Source organism: Aspergillus sclerotioniger (assembly GCF_003184525.1).
Source record: "Aspergillus sclerotioniger CBS 115572 chromosome Unknown BO94scaffold_11, whole genome shotgun sequence".
Taxonomy (NCBI): domain Eukaryota; kingdom Fungi; phylum Ascomycota; class Eurotiomycetes; order Eurotiales; family Aspergillaceae; genus Aspergillus; species Aspergillus sclerotioniger.
In genome coordinates this window covers 598,020-617,642 of record NW_020291001.1, presented here as the reverse complement: position 1 = coordinate 617,642, position 19,623 = coordinate 598,020, and the positions used below count along the sequence as shown (strand labels likewise).

General features: G+C 51.2%; 10 protein-coding genes across 10 annotated transcripts; 6 read left to right on the top strand and 4 right to left on the bottom strand.

Annotated features, from left to right (window-relative positions):
* Positions 1-204: 204 nt before the first annotated feature.
* Positions 205-3,199, bottom strand: BO94DRAFT_40397 (serine/threonine-protein kinase). Its single transcript, XM_025607383.1, has 3 exons — positions 2,724-3,199; positions 1,924-2,667; positions 205-1,868 (listed from the first exon to the last, which is right to left on the bottom strand). Exons 1-3 carry the CDS (start codon positions 2,892-2,894, stop codon positions 435-437), a joined length of 2,349 nt encoding a protein of 782 aa, XP_025468464.1. The 5' UTR covers positions 2,895-3,199; the 3' UTR covers positions 205-434.
* Positions 3,200-5,810: 2,611 nt separating this feature from the next.
* On the top strand, positions 5,811-6,260 carry BO94DRAFT_534325 (uncharacterized protein). Its single transcript, XM_025611518.1, has one exon. It carries the CDS (start codon positions 5,872-5,874, stop codon positions 6,136-6,138), a length of 267 nt encoding a protein of 88 aa, XP_025468463.1. The 5' UTR covers positions 5,811-5,871; the 3' UTR covers positions 6,139-6,260.
* A 3,442-nt stretch (positions 6,261-9,702) lies between these two features.
* On the top strand, positions 9,703-10,187 carry BO94DRAFT_40510 (uncharacterized protein). Its single transcript, XM_025607385.1, has 2 exons — positions 9,703-9,825; positions 9,878-10,187. The coding sequence occupies exons 1-2, from the start codon at positions 9,815-9,817 to the stop codon at positions 10,101-10,103; spliced, it is 237 nt and encodes a 78-aa protein (XP_025468462.1). The 5' UTR covers positions 9,703-9,814; the 3' UTR covers positions 10,104-10,187.
* BO94DRAFT_40471 (uncharacterized protein) lies at positions 10,188-11,673 on the top strand. Its single transcript, XM_025607384.1, has 6 exons — positions 10,188-10,345; positions 10,398-10,424; positions 10,482-10,716; positions 10,776-10,877; positions 10,938-11,312; positions 11,372-11,673. The coding sequence occupies exons 1-6, from the start codon at positions 10,272-10,274 to the stop codon at positions 11,483-11,485; spliced, it is 927 nt and encodes a 308-aa protein (XP_025468461.1). The 5' UTR covers positions 10,188-10,271; the 3' UTR covers positions 11,486-11,673.
* BO94DRAFT_534321 (uncharacterized protein) lies at positions 11,507-12,016 on the top strand. The gene has a single exon (XM_025611517.1). The coding sequence runs from the start codon at positions 11,561-11,563 to the stop codon at positions 11,729-11,731; it is 171 nt and encodes a 56-aa protein (XP_025468460.1). The 5' UTR covers positions 11,507-11,560; the 3' UTR covers positions 11,732-12,016.
* Positions 11,629-12,528, bottom strand: BO94DRAFT_40522 (uncharacterized protein). The gene has a single exon (XM_025607386.1). The coding sequence runs from the start codon at positions 12,435-12,437 to the stop codon at positions 11,916-11,918; it is 522 nt and encodes a 173-aa protein (XP_025468459.1). The 5' UTR covers positions 12,438-12,528; the 3' UTR covers positions 11,629-11,915.
* Positions 12,529-12,562: 34 nt separating this feature from the next.
* BO94DRAFT_584799 (uncharacterized protein) lies at positions 12,563-14,651 on the top strand (the record flags this gene model as incomplete). The annotated part of the gene is made up of 3 exons (XM_025615655.1): positions 12,563-13,348; positions 13,405-13,507; positions 13,564-14,651. The coding sequence occupies 3 exons, from the start codon at positions 12,563-12,565 to the stop codon at positions 14,649-14,651; spliced, it is 1,977 nt and encodes a 658-aa protein (XP_025468458.1).
* Positions 14,652-14,766: 115 nt separating this feature from the next.
* BO94DRAFT_534318 (OB-fold domain-containing protein) lies at positions 14,767-16,006 on the bottom strand. Its single transcript, XM_025611516.1, has 3 exons — positions 15,830-16,006; positions 15,475-15,608; positions 14,767-15,337 (listed from the first exon to the last, which is right to left on the bottom strand). The coding sequence occupies exons 1-3, from the start codon at positions 15,960-15,962 to the stop codon at positions 14,951-14,953; spliced, it is 654 nt and encodes a 217-aa protein (XP_025468457.1). The 5' UTR covers positions 15,963-16,006; the 3' UTR covers positions 14,767-14,950.
* Positions 16,007-16,580: 574 nt separating this feature from the next.
* On the top strand, positions 16,581-17,603 carry BO94DRAFT_40116 (uncharacterized protein). The gene is made up of 4 exons (XM_025607382.1): positions 16,581-16,765; positions 16,833-17,065; positions 17,124-17,365; positions 17,419-17,603. Exons 1-4 carry the CDS (start codon positions 16,732-16,734, stop codon positions 17,459-17,461), a joined length of 552 nt encoding a protein of 183 aa, XP_025468456.1. The 5' UTR covers positions 16,581-16,731; the 3' UTR covers positions 17,462-17,603.
* Positions 17,604-18,523: 920 nt separating this feature from the next.
* BO94DRAFT_490570 (TspO/MBR family protein) lies at positions 18,524-19,612 on the bottom strand. Its single transcript, XM_025609125.1, has 2 exons — positions 19,183-19,612; positions 18,524-19,118 (listed from the first exon to the last, which is right to left on the bottom strand). Exons 1-2 carry the CDS (start codon positions 19,283-19,285, stop codon positions 18,658-18,660), a joined length of 564 nt encoding a protein of 187 aa, XP_025468455.1. The 5' UTR covers positions 19,286-19,612; the 3' UTR covers positions 18,524-18,657.
* Between the last annotated feature and the right edge of the window lie 11 nt (positions 19,613-19,623).

Genomic DNA, 19,623 nt, shown 5'->3' with positions numbered 1-19,623 from the left:
TAGAAGGATGGGCAATGTGCAAAGGGGGTGATGATATCAAGGAACGAAAGACACATGCAAGCGGTATACCGAAAACAAGGTGCGAGGCCGACGGTATCTATAAAAAGGCCTTTGGGGTATGAAGACAGAACCAGACAAATGAAAGGAAACCCGGGCTGAACCATGGCCTATACAAACATGGGTAGAAATCGACGCGCAGGATGGAAGAACAGAGAGGAATTGAAAAGACGAGAGGAAAATGAAAAGAAACTGCCAACCCTCCACGGAGATAGAAAACAAAATGACACCAGATCCCGTACGCCTTGCTCGGTTAATTCGCCGATATTCCGCGCATGACCGCCCCCTTTTTTCTCTTTCGATTAAATATGAACAAGATCAGTCGAAGATGGTGAAGAAATGAAAAAAAAATAGCGTCATCTCCAACGCCGGGCAAGCTAGCGGCAAGTCGCTGAACCTGTCAGGAACTTAGCCGGGGCTGGCTTTGCCCATTCGCCATCCTCATATGGAGGGGTTGGCCATTGGCGACTGGAGTTGGCATCCGCCTGCTCCTCCGGCAGGGGTAGTCGTCTGCACGGCGTTGTTTCCGAATGGCCAAAAGAGACGCCATCACACTTTGCTGATGGAGAGGGTGTGGGATAAGGACTGGGCAACGGACGAGAACTGTCATTTCCCAGGGGCTGGCGGTTGTAGTTCGACGTAACATCAGATGGAACTTCCGTCTGTGCTAGGCGTCTCGCAGCCTTGCTTGCGGAATGCAGAACTTCATCCAAAAGCTCATCCTCCTCTTCGGGAGTCTCGTAGCGGTGAATTGGGTTGTTAGACATCTGCATTGCACGCCGGTTTCGACTGGAGATTGGACCTCCGGTGCCATTGGTCGAGACAGGACTTTCACCCATTGCGCGAATCGAACCTTGCGGCATTGACTGACGCTTCGTGCCATCAACAGCGGAGGTGATCTGAACAGGAACATTTCCTAGAGCGGCCGAGTCAAGCGAGCATTTCACAGTTTGGAGGGCTTTGTCCAGCTCCGAAAGATCAGAGTTGGGCTTAGGCTCGCTCACATTGACCGAGTCCAGAGCCAGGGAAGACCGATTTGACCAAGGCATGCAGCCGGCGTTGGCTTCAACATCATCAGCCGTGTTGGCCTGGTTGCGACCAGATAATCTGCGGGCTCGTTTGCGCAGGTGTGAGAAGAAGCTCTCCTTTGGGGTGATGGCGGGGCTTAACATTGCTCCACCGTTGAGCGCCCGCTCCGCTTCTTGCCGATGGATATCAGCGTAGTGATTACCATGCGAGTTGACGGAAAGCTGCCTGCCAATTTTCTTGCTCGCCTTGGAGTTGGCGCTGTCGCCAGAGTGTGCGAGGGACGAATTGGCTTGCGCTGTGACCGCATTAGAGAGAGGAGAAACAGGCCGAATCGAGGGCAGGATAGGCATTGGAGCCCCATTAGCCCAAGTGGCACGCTTACTGGGCGCAGGCTTGCTCTTGGCAACCTGGAGCTCCGAGTTATTATAGGACACCGATTGTTTGGAAGAATTCTCTTTCTCCACAGGCGGGACAGGGCTGTCGGACCTGCCGATCAATGACCTCCGGAACCACGATGACTTGTATGCCAGGGTCGGGGAGTCATTGGTATCCCGGTTAGCGGATTTGAAGCTCTTGTCCGATTGCTTCCGACCCAGAAGCCGAGCTGTTGACGACTTGGGTCTCAGCGGGTCAATTGCATCAGCAAAGTACTCGTGGTTCAGGGCCTGCGTGGAAGTCGGTCTGTTTTTGGGATCCCACATCAAGCACCAGGTGACAAACTGACTAAGGGCAGCCGACCACTGAGGAGCTTGTAGGATGCTGTCCATGGAATGAGGAGCCATCTGCGTTTCATTAGTCATCGACTCGCGTCATGGCTAAAGCATTGGGTAATCATACCTTCGGGAATGTGAATCCCAACTTCTGGGCCAGGCGGGAGCCTTCTCTCCACTCACCACCTCCAAGTTTGGCCCCCGACTTACTGTACCAGTTACCAGGGCTTCCCATGATTTCACAAACGCGCCAGACCTGGTCGACCTCGTTGCCACCAGGGAATAATGGCTTCAACGTGGCGATCTCAACAGCCATCGCACCGACAGCCCACATGTCCACGGGTGCGGAGTACTCTCCTGCACGCAGAAGAACCTCAGGTGCACGGTACCATCTGGTAGAAACATATGTGGTGTAAGGCAGCTTGGAGTGCGTCTCTCTTGCGAGGCCAAAGTCGGCTATCTTGACAGTGTATGTCGGAGGAGTAGAAGGAGGAGTAACAAGGTTAGAGTAGCGGCTGAAAGCAGAGTCATTCGGGGCGGATGTAGAGACGAGGATATTTTCGGGCTTGATATCACGGTGGAAGAAGTGGTGGGCATGGATGTGGTCGAGACCCGACAAGATCTGATAGAGAATGCTCTTAACGTGCTTTCCATCGAGGGGCTTGTGGTCGCGGGCTTTCATTAGTTGGTAAAGGTTGCCATCCATATACTCCATGCAGATGTGTAGTTTGCGGGAAAGCGGGTCGAGGAAGATGTCGAGGGCTGGGACTAGGTGGGGATGGGGTGGCAGGGTTCGGAGGAAGATGACTTCACGGAGCTCGAGACAGGGGGCCAGTGAATCGAACGTCTTCTTCATTGTCTTAATAGCAACCTAGACGGGGAATCAGCAAACCAGCAAGAGAGTAAAGCAGCCTGGCGACAACATACCATGGTCCCCCTCCGTGCAACATTGGAACCAGCGGTCCGTACACGTGCGACGGCCACGCTACCAAAACTGCCATCACCTACTTCTTTGAGGACTTCGAACCTGTCCTCCAGGCTCGCGACTGAAGTGGGAGCGGCGCTCCGTAATGAGGAGTGGTCGTAGCAGACGGTCATCGTGTCTCCCTTCTGTTCTCTGCCAGCAGAAAATCCAAGAGAACTTTTGCGGCTCGAGTATGGCTTGAACAGCCGAGGTAAGGAATGTTTCGAAGGAGTACACGGCTCCCCCAGGTGATTGTCGGAAGGGTCGAATTGGATCAGGTGCTCATCCTTCGCAGTTAGACAAGGCGGTGGTATCCACGGGGGGTGTAGTTCATTCCCATGGATGGAAGGACAGGGTGCAGGATGGGGATAATGCGATAAGGTATTAGGTGCAGGAGAGGTTCGGTACGAGATTGGGTCCAGAGAGGAGGGGGAAAGGGGTAGTCATGTAGTTCTCAGAGACGAAGCGAAGGTGGAGGAGAGGAAGATCTGGAAACCAGATGGAAGACCCAGAGGATTGGACGTGATCACTGGAGTGATAGGAGCGGATCCGTCTGGGTGGACACAGCTAAACGAAAGGATGATCGGAGGCCGCCTTGGGGAGGGGGGGAGGAAAAGGGAAAAGCAAGCCCCTGACGCGGTGACAGCTTTAGCCTTTACCAGCTCCAAGACGAGGAGAAGAGTTGGGTCCGGGCCGTGGGGACTGAAGAGGCGGTCGACGACGAAGCGGGTTTGGTGAAAAAGCGATGGTGCAGATCCGAAATAATAATAATAATTATGCTCCAAAGGATAGTACTGATGATGCAGGTGGGTTTATTGAGGGGTTAAAAAGGCCTGAACCGGAGGGACGGACTGGTGCTGACATGGACCAAAGGGTCGAATGGGCATTTCCCTTGGGAATTGACGGCCGACGCACGACAGAGAATGTGATGATCATGCAGAGTCGTCTTGAGGTCAAGGAGCAGAGATTGGGGGGGCAGAAAAGAAGGCAACAATTGAGGTGTTAATGTGAGTGACGGACAGTGACGCGAGTGGTCCAACGAGCGAACAGGCGACAGGCGACGCGAAAAAGGCCGGGGAGAGAGGGGGGGTGGAAACTCGAGAGAGGCAAGATTACCTATTTCCAACGGGGACTCATCTTACTTCCTAAGTCTAAGTAACTAACTAACTAACTAACCAGCTACCCAAGTGCTAAGGGCCTAGTAATAATAAAAATCCATGATCATTCGCTCCAGGTGCCGTACTAGCCCGGCCGCTAAGGTGTCTGCGCGAGGTCGGCCTCCGTAATCATCCATCACCAGCAGGATCCATACCGACCGAATCCGTATTTAATACTAGCTACTAAGAATAATAACCATGAATAATGTGGTCACCACCATACCCAACTCCGTTTAGCAGGCTGGTCCTCTACCAAGACTAGCCCCGACACTCGTCCGCCGAGAGAGGAATGGTCAAGGAACGGGGATCCACTCCCACCCAAGGAAAGCGAAAAGGAGGTTCTCTGAGTTACCACTCCCGGGCGGCCCAAGGGGACGAACCCTCGAACACGGCAAACAGAGGTGTTTCTGGGACGAGGGCCGAAAAGGGCCAGACGAAAACATATCTAGAGGAAGCAAGCAAAAACTAAAAGGTTTGATCATGGGACAACGATGGTTTAGAACAGAAGTACGGAGGACATACCACTTACGGGAGAAGTGAAAACATCCTGAAGTTTGGAATAGAGACCACCGGGAGGGGAAAACCGAAATAGATCCATCGTTCTATCGAGTCGCTCAACTTACTTGAGAAATGTGGTTACTTTTTCCCCCTCAATTTACTCTTAGTTGGGTTCCGGTGTTTACGGTTTGTTTGTTTTTGAGAGTTCCCATCCGAGAAGAATGTCGTAACTTACGGTATTGCGATTACCAACATTCTGCCAGGAAGTCCCAGGATTTCTGCCCATCTTCCCGCCCTCGACTTAGCTAAGTATGTACTACACTGCTGACCTGCCCTTCACTAAGGTGCTGAGCTATCTGATCTGGAAGGACGGGAAAAATCGTGATGCTGAGTGTTTCCATCCAATCGCCTGTGTCCAGATGTACCGTCCTAGGTACTCCGTACTTGGTGCTGGCTAGGCAATAATGAGTTATCCGAAGTGGTGATGCACCCATTCATAAGAGAGGGGGACCTACACAGGCCAGTCGTATCCTCTCATTACGATACGTCTGGATCGGGGTACAGCCCCGATCCTTGAGAGTTGTCATTATTAACTATTCTAAAATCATGTGGCGCAAGAGTCGTTTTTTGGGTCATGCCAGGCAACTTGAGATCCATTGCGACTGAAAGAAGGATCTAACAGAGTTCGGCCTAGGATGATGTATAGACTCACTGGCGAGAGTTAGACTGTGTATATCCAGCCCGTTGACATGGGGGGTTGGACTGTTGGAGGGGCGGACTTTCAAAGAGTTCGAAATGAAGAACGGCCTGGGAGGAGCCGGAGGTGCGCCATACGACCAGTCACCATCACACGTCGCTTTGAAGACTCTGGGCTCTTGGGAGGTCCAGCCTTAATAGACTCCACTTGGACCCCGCCTCTAGTGATCGTTAGACGGGCGCTAGCAAGGATGGCCAGGGGTTGGGCCGCGTCTCTTGCTTCCTGAGGGATGCAACCTGCTCGACCATCCCACCACCCAGGGTCTCGGAGATTCGACTCTAGACCTCAGCAATGTGACATGTACACCTCGTCATGGTGTACGAGACGAGAGATCGCTCGCCTCGTCCTCCCTATCTCCCATCGCTCAGGGGTTGCATGTGATACCCGCATTACCTCATCTACATGGCCAGGGAAGCGGACAAAGGAAGGCGAGCTGCAATGAAATCAAGATTTGAGTTAACATAATAATAATTATTATTATTCCTTGCTGCTATATGGGAGCGTTAAATAGTCAACCTGCCAGCCAAGTAGTCATAATGCCTGTTTTGGTACTGACTGACAGTCTCAGAATGGAGGTGAGTCGGACGATGGATCCACCGAAGCGAGAGGGCAAAGACGATACAGGCTGTGTGGGCAGTTACAGTTCATGCAGGTTGTTATCAGGATCCATTATTGATAGTTCATCTGCTGTCTTAAACAATGGCTCCAGCCAACAGTGGCTGGACATGTATGCTCCCCGTACTTCCGTCGCCTCCTCAGTGCTTACTGCTTAGGTGGCTGACCGCCAACATGGCAACGCTACTACCCACTGCAACGACCGATCTTCAAATCGAGCCCGGAAACTGTTACCCAGATGCTGCCACCCCATCGCGAGAGAGATGTGGCTTGCATGCCTGCCCCTCCGGGTATGCCGGGGGACTCGCCCAGGATAACCTACCTACATGTGTATCACTTTCCGATGGTTGAAACGGCAAGGATGCTTAGATGAAATTGAATAATTCATTGGGATCGGAGATAGCACTGAAGCAGGAGCAGCGCTGTTTCATCATTACTATTCGTGCTTCGGCTGACGGAGCAGATGATGAAAATTTTTCTCATGGAGGAGAAAGTACTTGGAAAAAGAAATACCGTTAGATGGAACAAGTCCTACGTAGGTATGTCCGAGGAGGGGCAAGACATCTTGTTCCAATCACCCAAGGAGGACGCTCTCTTCGTGCCCGTGCCCGTGCTCGACGGGATTCCAGAGTTCAAGACATTTACGGTGCTCTATGGGACAGGCTTATTCCTCGAGCAAGAAGCATGTATGAATTACGAAACTACTTGAGTATGCCTTTGAATTTTACGCATGTCTGAGGTTCCGAGCTGAAATCTGTTTACCTTGATCTCAATATGGATTTGTCAACTCGCGTACCGCATAGATACCACAGGCTATATTGAGCAGGTAAGCCTGGAGGATTACATGAACTATGAAGAGCACTACCCCATCGAGCCAACAGGCGAAGCTAAAAGTACGGAATCGATGCATATGTATGTTTAGGTAGTTGATTGGCGATACATACATAAAGGTTGTTTATACATCAAGCGACGTTGATCCCCTGTAGGCTGTAGCTCAGCCTGTGCATCTGCGAGATCAGATCCAGCAGTGGTCTGTAAGAACTAAGAAAAGTACGGAGTACCATGCGTAACGACGATTTCTTCTGTAGGGAAGCTGTTACCACAGTGACCACAGCTCCATTTTCTTCTGCAATAATAGGCGGATTCGCCACTGAGATGCACCCAATTCTTGAGTCCATAATAATGCCGCATAAATAGTCCCATTTACCAGCCTTCCGTTTACCCTTGCAATGTGGGGTGATCATGGCCGATCTCACGATAAGATGACATCGCTGACTTTGATGATAGACAATGAGCTATGGAGCCAGTAGCAATAGTACTCCGTAGGTAGATTCATTACCACAATTGTGAGAAACTCATTATCCAGGACACCGGGGGGGATTCATCATCATGATGGTTTCTACTAGGTATGTGTACGAACTACGAAGCAGGGTGTTTTCCTGATAGGAGAATTGGGAGACGCCTGTCATGGTGGCGGGTGATGGGTCATAGACGGAGAAGCCATGTCTTGAAGGTGGTCATGTCTGGACCCAAGCCGCGTATGATCCAGGCTACACCGCACCTACGGTGTGCTTAGTGTCGACCTCGTTAAGATCCGGTTTTGATGACAGGACATACATATGCCAAAAAGGGGTCTAGATAGAATATGGGTCGGTCACCGCTTGTGTCACTTGACCGATGACTTGCTTCAATTGACCACTCGGTGGGCAGTCGCAAAGAACAGTCACCGTCTTTTTGAGGCCCCTCTCGGCTTCTTTTGCTTTCTTCGTATTTCCTCTCCTCGTTGAGGGGACGAGGGGAAAGAAAGGCCAGATGCCCTCTGAGGAAAAAGAAAACATTGAGGGGTCTAGCGGACCACTTCAAGACCACCACGACTCGTAATCTTGCCGGCGTGACATATTCTCCGTTCCCTTTGCGCTTCTCCCGCTACCGGGCTATGCCTATTGCCTTCCAATCTGTTTGCACTTATTTTTATTTCCTTTTTAATTTATTCTTTTACCCGTTCCGTTAGGCTTGTTACCATGGAGTCTCAGTTGGTTTATTTGTTTATTTACCAATGTTCCACATCTCATTTAATGGTTTAACATGGTTGTCCCCTCTCTTATCACACATCCCCGGCTGTTCCTCCAATGACGCTCATCCGAGGTTAGTGACAAGTGACAACAGAGGCAGAAAACTTTGTGTGTGAGATTGGGGGACAGGGGAAGCCAATGAGTGGCATTCCTTGGAAAGTTTCGGGCACCAGCGCAGAAAGGGAAGGGTGCGTGACTGGGACCGGAGTCTTAGACGACCGGAGATGGGCTCCCGTCCCAAATGGATAGATCAAAGGTCGGAAGACGTGGTACTGATGAAGCCAATGGGTCTAGTCGACCGCCGGCCGTCTGAGCTACCAGCCAACTGCGCCCAGGATGATTGGTAAGACCCATTGAATGCGGATTTCAGTGGACCTGGTGATTGCGCCGAAGGGGGTCGGGGAATGCGGATCCCCACTCGGCGTCAGGCCCGTCCCCGCTACCCGACAGACCCGGCGCTGCGTCTAGTCCCTTGGTTGGCCAGTAGTCTTGCGCTCAGCAAGATGGTGAGGATGCCAATGGAGGTAGATGGAGCCCCCTAAAACGGATCCGTAACCAACAAACGGACCACCGGGGTCTCCTGAGTGTCTCGTGGCCAGTCGACCTGGCTCGCTAGCAGCTCCGCCTGTCCTTAAGGATCTCTTAGCCATGCAACTATGCCAGTAGCTTTTGAAGCCGTCGCATTCCAAGAGCCTTCCAGAAGGATGGAGGATGTTCATGGAAACGGCAAAGAAGGCGATCAGGAGACCTAAATCGCTCAATTGCCTAGTCTAGGCAAAGAAGCTCGTCGTATCGAGCGGCATCCGCTCCCCTCCCGGTTGGAGTTAACCGTTGGAAGTTGGACGTGGAACGGGCTATGAAGGTGGCCATTCAATTAGTTGCGGACTACGGAGCGCCGTGGAGGATCAAGAAAGCATTCCCTGCAGGACCAGACGGCTAGACATGCTTCTGGAACGCCACTAACGATCCCACATTATTAATTCCCAGGGCTCTGGTCCTTGAGCTTTCTCAGAGTGATCAAAAGTACCGGCATCCTGACTTAGGCAGGTACCGGACGTACTTGCAGCAGAACCGACGTGCATTCTCCATATCTCGCGGCAGACTTTGCTCTTCCCTGCCTACATGACCTACATGGGAGCCACCCTTCAGTGGGTGCTCTGTAGACCCTCCTCCTGATCAGCTCCGTTCAGCAAAGACATCTTCACCGTGGCCAACCAATCGCAATGTGAATCAGGCTGGTCTGGACGCGGAACCGAAACATGATTGCTGGATCAGCCGTCGGGACTTGCAGTAGTCGCAGGGTGTCTGCATTCCTCCCGCCAAGGTGCATGTTAAATCTCTCCTGTTGCATCTCTTTTTTTGACCTTAATTTTCCGATCCGATGTAGATCGATGGGGGCCTACGGGAGTATCCTGTGGAACTTCCGACGAGGGTAAAATGTCCACCTCATGAGCACATCTGGTAGGCTCTGAAAAGGACGGTGGGATGTTTCAAGTCTGCTCTGTCATTGGCTCTGTGTTTTCTTTTTCCCCTCATTCGCTGGAATCCATCAATTTAAGATTATACTACGTCATCACTCTCATCTTCATTTTGATATAGAGTTGACATTTTCCGTAGTGCTTTGCTATCCAATCGAGCCTCCAGAAACTCGCAAAAAGCCAAGTAGTGGTGGTTCTTTCGACTTTCTTAAGCGAATGAGAAAAGTGCAAGTGGCGTGTGGAGGCGCTCATCAACCCAGAACATCTGTTTAACTTTGGCGGCGAAGCGTTTGCCAGACATTGCAGCTTGTACTCCGTACCAGGGCCCTATCTCAGACTGGCAGGCAATTGGTCACGGATGGTACAGACCACGAGAAATAGCCTCTGAGCAGCAAACGCAGACTGCCGTCCAGGCTGTGCTAAAGTCCCGAATAGGATGGGAGAAATACGGTGTTTGCCGTACTCAATAATACCACCATGGTTGCTTTGTATGTCACTTTCCGCTTGCTGCGTAGTCAGACAACGCTGACTTCCTTCTAGAATGGAACTTTCCAGCCATGAACCAATGCTCATGATGCTCTCTGCCGCCACCGCGCCGTCCTCAGGAGTTGTCTTAAATTCTTGGCTTGTGACTGGTGCCCAACTACCTCTGATATCACCAGTGAATGCGATCATCTACACCCTTCACCTCTCACTGAGACTCTTTCTACTGCTCACCGAGACTCTTCACCAGAGCCACCTTATCTCGCTTAGGATGCTGTGGTGATGGGCATTCAAATACAGTTTTGCACAAAATTATATAAAGTCAACACAATTTCCTATCTTGAGACCACTTTCCTTCTATCCGGATCCTTTATCAGTTCGCTGCTGCTATTTGTCTACTTCTCAGCACTTTCCTCTGTCTACTGCACTTTATCCTGTGAACATCTTCACAATGAGCTCACGGAAGTTGGGTCCCGGTTTTCCCAATGCTTATTCTGGGGGTTACAGCGAATCAATCAAGAGACAGTCAGTTGACTACCCCGCATGACCCGAACTATCCTAACTGACACTACCATAGGATCGACCGTGTCATTCTGCCTGACAAGTGAGTCTAGCTCGCTTTTAGTGAGTGCCAATGTTTAGGATGACTAACAAGGCCTAGGATCAAGTGCGGGACATGCAAGAAATTTCGGTTCATCAATGCCTATTCGAATCGACAGCTGGAAGCGCTACGCCACGCTGTAGTGGTCAAGGGAGCTCGGGCCAGTACCAGTGGATATGCCAGATGTCTGACTTGCACGGGAGGAAGTCTCGCTGAGCTCAAATGCTCCGCCTGTGATCGGGTCAAGCCTGTGGATGATTTTGCTAAGAACCAGCGCCAAGCGCGTGACTCTGCGGTATGCTGTCTGAATCCATCTGATGGGGACTGTGGAGCCGACCTCTAATTCCTGAGCAGAGATGCTTGAACTGTGTCCAGAAACATTCGGAAACTGAGCCTTTGGTCGACGAACACAAGATGATAACTGATGGCGACTCTACCACCGCTAGTGCAGCTACTGTTGGTGCCGCTCATGACCCCTACACAACCCGAATCTTGGAATTACTGACAATCTTAAAGAGTCAGATAGGCGGTAGCTCCGTGGTGGGGTCTACCAGGCGCATTCAAGGCAGCGAGTCTCACTATGACGGCTCTATCTACGGCAACGACGATGACGATGACGACCAGTCCATTGCCGGCGGTGTTTTTCTAGAGAAGGAAAATACCGATGAGAATAGCAGTCGCCACGGAAAGGAGAGAGAGTTCATTGGATACGACCCTCAGGGAAACCCCCACCGCATGTCCATCCGAATCGAGGCTCCAGATCCTGCAGATCTTGCAGAGGATGCTGCATCTATTCACAGTGGATGGACTGCCTGGGGTGTCAAGAAGACGGATCCCAGCGATGTCGCCCGGGCGATACGGAAGAAGGAGCCCAAATTCGCCAAGATTCGAGTGAGTATGCGAGACATCAGGTCTTATTGAGGACGGGCGGTAGTAACGATCTTGCGCAGGGCTATCGATTCGAAAAGGGCGAAGGTCCCAGTATGAGCGTTCCCGAGCCCACGGGCCAGACTATCCCCTCCGACGACGAGGACGAAGACAATGACCTAGACAGCTTTCTGTGAGCCGTCCTGCTACACCGAGGGGGCAAAGCTATATGCTACGGAGATCGTGTTGAGTTGCAAGAACGTTGGGTTCAAATGAGAGCTTGCTTTCGGTTCTTCTCTTCTCCTTTCGGTTCTTTCCTTTTCCTTCTCTTCGTTGATTCTTTTGGTTTCCTAAACAGAATGCATCACTTGTACTGTGGCAGTTGGAGACACTGGCAGGTCGTGGGTAGGAAACAGTTGCAGCCGCTGTATTTCCAAGGATAATTACATTGACAGTTTTCGGTTTCACTGGATCGTTGTCAAGTCAATTCCAGGGACACGTTAGACACGGTCCGTTCCCGCATAGTCAACCATGGATGCGATGATCTCGGTTAGCCGTCGAGTAGGTCCGCGTGTATATACCTATGCTACTACTCGGCAGGCTGACAATTAGTGATAAGATGGACGTCTAGGACCGGGAGACCAAGATTGTCCTACCATGACGGCCATTGATAGAATAAACCAGCCGTGCCTCGTCATCGCCTCCCAAAGACGGTGATTTGGGCCAGGGAGGGAACGCAAGACGGGATTCCATTGCAATGGAGGCGAGGCGGACAACAAACCGTTTCGGTCCCCCGCAGCCGGCAATGACGTATGACCTCCTCCTCCCCTGTCTCTTCTTCTGCGACTTTCTGCACCTGGCAGTCGATTTGTTTGTGGTCTCGGGATTCTTCTTCCTTCGATTTTCTCTGTTGCCGAGTACCTGCCTATATCTTCGTGCTGCTGTCACTTGCTGCGCGACGATCCCCGGCCAGCTCGCTACACCGTCCGTTTCACTTTCACCTCCGGCGCCCTTCCTGCGCCCCTCCATCGTCGCCCCTCTTCCTTCTCTTTCTTTGTTCCCACTTCTTTCTCTGCACTGGCGTTGCCACACGATTGTCGCATCCAAGCCCCCCATCTTCTCCATTATTTTTTTGACCCTCTTTACCATTAGTTCCCCTCTTTCAGCGCCTCAGTACTTTATCCACAAGGCTAGCTTGGGTGATCTTTTGGGCTCGTGAGAGAGCAGGGCAACACAACATTGAACCAGCTTCCTGCGCCCCAACAGCGGTCACGATGGCTTACAATGGTTTTCCCAACAGTCCCCCTTACTCGCAGTTTGGAACTATGAACCATGTCAACCCAAATGAAAACCGTGCCTCGTCTTACACCCCGCCTTACCCTTCGCAATATGGGCCCGAGCAGATCAATATGCCTCAGCCCCAAGCCCCTCCGACATCCTCTTCCCCGGCGGGTTACTATCCGAAGCCTTCTTATGAATCAGCTCCATGGCAGCAGCAGCAGCAACAACCGCATACTGGAAGGATCAACGAGGCTGTGAATTCAGCCTTCCATCAGGCTGACAAGCCAGACTACCTGTCTCCGGAGGTCGTTTCCCAGATAACTGCGACAGTGATACAACAGCTGAAGGCGACGGGATTGGACAACTTGCAAAACGATCAAGTGCCGTCGTCACAGCCCCCGCCACAATGGGCTCCTCCAGGCTCTACATATGGCGAACCGATGCACTCCCCCGTGAGGCCCCAAAACACCCCTCCTCCACCGCCTAAAATTCCCCCGGGAGAAACGGACTATCAGGCACCTGTGCCGCCCCCCGTACATCCCAGCAGCCCCCATTTATTTCCCGGATCATCCTTGGGACAGTCAGCGGAGAGGCACGGGTCACCAGCAAGCCAGCTCAGCCATCAGAGCCAGAATATGGAGTCTCGACCAAAGCCACCATCAAGGGAAGATACAGTAACGGAGATGACAACGCTGGAAAAGATCTGGGGCAAGCTCTTCGAAGACGGGAAGCCAACAGAAAGGCTTGGCCAGTTCTTGCGAGGGGTCGCAGTCCACCTTGTAAGTACAACCCTGCAACAGGAGAGCTCTGGAGGCTAACAAAACTCTCTGATCAGATTGAGGACTATCCGCCGGGAAACACTCTGGTCGTAGTTCCGGGAAAATTGCAAAAGTTTTATGAAGATACAAGTGTGTCATCAGATCTTTACCCTTGGCAAGGTCAGCATCTATGGTCTTTGTTGTGACGCAGATGTCGCTGACTTGGATGCCTCCAGACATTTTTGACGATCAAACCTCATCAATATCGAGATTGTTCCGAGAGCTAGAAGCAGAGCACCATCTTGTGCAAGAAAGGTTGAGCGAGCGACCTGACACCCCAGGCCTGACTCCCCGCGGCTTCGAGCGTTGGGCAACCTTGATGATCCAGGCCCATCCCGAGAAAGAGTACGAGCGCTTCCAAAAAGCGGTGTTGAACATGCCCATCAGCAACCCCGACAAAAGGAGCGAAAGGTTTCCCAAGGAGATACCCCGGCGATTGTTCCCTGACACGCCCAATCTCTCATTGAGGGAAGAGATTGATCAACACATCATCAAACATTGTGCCGTTGACTTGCCTCCGATCACCAAGGAGGAATTGAAACAGGCCGCTGCACAACGCCACAGAGAAGCTGCACACAAGGCATCGGTGAGCTCTGTTGACTCGACTCCTTCGGTGGGAGAGCGCGAACGTCAGCCCTACCATAGTACATCCTCTTCTGCTGTCGTCGACGACGACGACGACACAGAGGCGCCGTCACGTCCCATTGAACGCCAGAGGAAACCGTACACGGCGCAGCCTGGAGGCGGCAAAGTCTATGAGGAGCCTGGTACGCCCAGCCATCGACATGCCAACTCGATGTCCGCAGGCGCTGGCCCTCGGGATGGACCGACTACGATGGGACCACGAACTTCCGAGGCATACAGCCAGGATCCTTACTACCCTCGTACAGGCACCAGTAACTCGCAGCGTCCCGCGACTACTTACAGACGATCACCCAGTCCCTCACGGGGAGGTCATGCAGGTGGTGACTACAGACACTCCGAGAGCGATCTCCTAGGCCACGGCGGTAGCTCTCGGTATCAGGGGGTCTCAGACGGTGACTATTACTACACTTCCACTGCATCTACCCTTCCGGGCGACATTATCGAAGACCGGCGCAGGTATCACGACCTTGGCCATGACCATGATGACCCAAGGCTATACGACTCGCTTCGTGACCGAGACAACGAGCGAGAAAAGCTCAAACGAAGCAGTTGGGGCGGTGCCGAGGACTACTATCGCGGGGCCACCGGCTACGAATACAAGCCATATGGTTATAGGTGAATGACTCTGACACGCAGGTTTGCTTTCCTGATAGCGTGTATTCATTCAAGTCCGTTTTGGCGCTTTCCGATGGAAAAGAGATATCCGTGTATGACTCATGACTTATGAAAGCGTTTCTTCATTATTACTCTCATCTTCGAACTGTCTCGTCTCTTCTTATGACATGACCCATGACCCATGACCCATGAACCCCTTAATGATGTAACCAAGCCCAAACCTGCAGGGCTCTCTTTTCATTCATTCTCCCTGTATCAATAGTACTCAGACCTTTCGGAAATAAATATCATCAATAACTCAAATTACTCCCCAACCCCCCTCCTCTTCTCAATCTCCCTCATCACCCTCACCCCGGCATCCCTACAACACCCCGCCTCCTTAGCCCTAATCCTCTCCTCCCGTTCCCAACCCCTCTGAATCCTCCTCGCATCCCTCTCCTCCCTTTCCACCCGTCTCCTCTCCCGCCTCCTCACCCGCTCCTGCTCCTCCTCCACCAGTTCCTCCTCATCCTCCATCTCCCCCCGTAACCTCTCCACCTCGTCCCCGCCCAACCGCCACGGCACGGACAACACCTCCACCAGGAACCGGGACCGCTGATCCACGAACCGCATCTCAGTGTTTATGTCCCGGATGATGAAGTATCGTTCGAGTTGTAGCTGGGTTTTGTTGCGGAACGTGGAGATTGTCCCCTTCACATGGGTGAGGGTTCCAGGGGCGAGGGCCGTGATGTCCAACGGGGCTTGGGTTGTTGGGGATATGTGTGTGGGGTTGTTGGGTGTGAGGGGGTGGAGGTGGTGGTGGAGGTGGTGGGATCTTTCTGGATGACTATGTCGATGGTTGCGCCGGTGCTGTCATCCAGAGTGAGAATTGATCGGGTGGGGAGTTCGTGGCGCGCGATTATTAGTCCAATTAGGGAGATGAATCGGATGGGGTGGTTGTTGTAGAAGTAGGTTGATTGGTCTGGAGTTTTGAGTTAGGGTGGTTATGGTGATGGTGCTTGGTTGGTGATTGGTACGGTATGGGATAGATGAAATGGGATGTGAAGTAATGACAAGATTAAGTCGCAATGCACAAGCAGTATAGTACCCAGACAGACGTGTACATAGATATCAATACAAAGAGATGTATGTGAACAGCGCCAACCATGAGGAATACACAGAAGCATAAAGTAAACAACATACCTTGGAACTCTGCACGTCTTTTCAGTCGTAGCACATCCACCGCGGCCATCTTCACCCAGGTGAAGTGGGTTGGGGAAGCTTTGAAGCAAAACGCGGGATAAAAGACGAGGTCATTGTTATCCGCCGTCGCCATGGGACCATTTTCATGGCTTGGGGATGGAAAGAGGTTTCGGTGGGGAGACGGTTGATCGAGGGAAGAGTGTTGATGATGCGGATGAGGGGCGTGTTTATCGGGATCACGTGGTGGGTCAGGTGGTGATAAGGCTGTTGGGCTGATCGTCTGTGGAGAAGCATGTATACACTGAACGTGGTGGCATATCCCGACTACCTATAGGCCTGCCTCCCTGGGCAGTCACCTAGAATAATTATTACTACACATCATATACATTAGGAAGTTCTACGGGAATTTTGGTTAGGATTCGAACCTGCAAAGTGCTTGTGGTCCTCCGAACTCGTCTCAGGCAACCCCGCCAGGTCATCAAACGGCAGGCACTGCCGTGTAACAGTGCAGGAATTGGATGGCTAGTCTTCACATCCTCATTTAAGCAACGTAAAAGACTCACTCTAGAGGTTTGCAAGTTGAGCTTCATCTTCTTCATCAGAAAACTACCATTTTCTAGACATACCTCAATGCTATGATGTCTACCGAGACCCCCAAGATCGGATACTCGCTACTGTCAAGCATGACAGCTTCAGACGCCGATCTGAATACCCCCCAAGCTTTCAAAGAACTAAACGCTCGGAACATCCTATATCTCCAATCCGAACTTGCAGATATAGAGGCCACTTTAGACAAGCTCGATTGACTATACAACGACACAGCAAAGGGAAATGACACATGCGATGTTCCCAGAAGCCTATTTGCATTGAAGAAGAAAGAGGATAGCGAGTACCTAGACTGTATGCATCGGCTGAGGAAGACATTGAAAGAATACTGTAAGTTTCCTGTCTAATCTAGCCTGACCTCTATTGTACAGTCGCAGTAACATTGTATCTATTCTAGATGAAGCACTCCGAGCACAAGCACGCTTCCTGAACCAAGTCTCCCCCAACAGACGAACTTGCAAGAACCTTCAAGCGCTGTTCCAGTCACACAGATTTGACATGGCACAGATGAATTCCAGCTCTTTCCTGAATGGGCGCTATCATGGTGATTTGGTCGCTAATTCGTGGGAGGAGAGGGAATTTGCATCCAAGTCTATGGGGATGTATCTATATCGACCTTTCGAGGAGAAGGTTTGCTCTGTCTGGTATCCATACATAGGTAAATGCTAGTTGGCTGATTGTTTTATAGCGCATCGCCACACCAAGAGGCGAAATGAGGATCTTCTCAGACAAACGCATCCGATCTGTGGTCAGACTGCTCGCTATCCCAGTCTCCTCTATTCTTCTGGCTCTCTCGATTGTGGTCCTGTATTTTATCAGTAGCCAGACTGTTCGCCTTGGCCTGGTGATACTGTTCTCGACTCTTTATCCTGCTGCTCTTGCTATGTTGAGCGATGCAAAGAATTCGGAGATTATGGCAGTTACTGCGGCGTGAGTGTTAACCTAGAGCCCGGTCTTCTTTTGCTTCTGGCTGACAAGAATAGATATGCTGCTGTGTCTGTGGTATTTGCGAGTGGTTTGAACTGACTAAAATTGGAATAGTGGATGTATTGAAGAAGGGGCAAGCAATCTGCATCCTGTAAAAGGAGATTCTTGCTTGAGTAAAAGTATTGAATATTTATTATGTGTCTTATCCATCTCTACTCTGAATGCATGCCCGATTTCTCAGCCATTTTCCCTACCGATCTCTTCAATCCGAACTTTTTGGACTCTTGTTTAGTATCCGTCACCATAATTAGCCTTGGATCTGATGAATCCGAAACAGTGGATACCTCATCAGTCGACTATACCGCCGCCAACATAGACTGTGGTTGTTGAGCCTGGTGCTCGTCATCCCATCCACAGCGCTTCTTATGCTCTTCTCCGTACTCTGCCCTTAGAACATCTATCTCGTCTTCTCAGCAGGATGTCCGCGTCTGCCAGACGGTTCTCCAGGAGATATTGTTGCACTTGATCGAGGGCGGTACACCGTTCGTCATAGGTCTTCAAACTACAACACAGCAGATTTTCCTCAAGGCAGAAAAGGTAATTCTACTCCGTATCGTGAATTCCATGCACAGATGATTTATATGAAAGGATAGTCATGGTGAGGGGTAGATACAGCCACCCTGATAGTATTATTGAATGAAGCTGTAGTAATTTATCTCTTTCCATGTCGGCCCAAGGCTTTGTATCTGTCAAGCGTCTATAACTTATCTCAATATAGGGACTCAAAGCCACGGACTTCGTCAATTATCTATCCAAGTTGTTAGCAGTAAACCGAGATATTTAGGGGCTTGAAACCATACTACTCTGGGCAAGAAGAAATGACGTCAGTATAGATATTAATTTAGAAAGGGGTAAAAGGGCTCCGATAACACAGGTTCGATGCTACTTGCATGTAAAGACGGAGTTCGAACTACTTGATGATGGTGTGCACGACTCAATGGTTGAATGCCCGTTGGTGACTCCCGCTTTTGGAAAGCTTCATGGTCGCCGTTCTTGGTCTTAGGTCGAAATTGCAAAGTTCAGGCTATATTGAGGCCCATGGCTATGGCGGATATCATGGACAGGTGTCTTAATTATAAGAAGATGAGGAGAGGCTCGAAAGAGGAAGTATATAGAGTGCACATTCAAGCATCACAAATTCCATAAGTGGTAGAAAGCTTCTGTGGATATAGACTCAACATAAGATAACAAACTCACCCCATAGCAGGGAAATAAACTACCACCAGACCAACGAATTACTCCTGCTTCTTCTGTCCTCCCCCAATGGTCCACTGGTTCAACATCCCCACGCCTGCATTCAAATAAGTCGCAAATCCCAACCAAGCCGCATACGGCGCCATCAACCAGAACGCCACGCGATCATGCTTCCACCAGATATGCATCAACGCCGCGACATTCCCTCCCAGGAGCAAGATATCCGCCAGCGCCCATGCCGGTTTCCGTAGCATAAAGAACAGGGGCATCCATAGGTGATTCAACGCCAGTTGCGAGATATATAGTGTTTGTGACTTGACCGCCCAGTCTTGTACGATTGTCGACGAATCCATCGTCGCAATGGTTCCCGAGACAGTTGCGTGGTGGATCGCAAAGCCCATCATTCCATAGAGGGCGGTCCAAGCGCACGGAAAGAGCCAGGTGGGTGGATACAAGGGCGGTTTCTTGAGGGAGTGGTAGATTTGCTTTGTCCTTCCTTTTCCTGGTATGTGTTAGCGATGCGATAGGATGGTCTAGATATCCAGCAGGGGGGGGTGCAAGCTCACGATTGGTGTGATAGCCGATGAGCGAGCCGGTGGTGATGGGCGTCACCACGGATGCAAGAGGGTTGGCGAAAATCGCCTGGGGAAGCGCGGTGGACCAGGGCATGTTGCTGGGTCCGAGGAACAGCAATGAATTGATGAGAGCTTGTTGGCGTGGAGGTGTGTTCGGTTGGCGATGTATTTATTTATTGCGGAGGATCGATCGATCGCGGGAGCAAGGAGTGGTCGACGTCATTGCGGGATCCCACCAGGGAGTGCTTTTATGCGGAGAAATTAAGTGTTTCCTTCCCAACACATGCGCTGGTCGAGTGTTTAGGCATCTGACAACTGACAAGATGGCTTTTTGAAGAGGTGAGATCTGCTCCTGATGCTGTTCATCGAACGGTGATCTGTAGCTTTCCCCGCATTTGCGGATCTACCGAGTTGTACCGCGTGCGGAGAAGC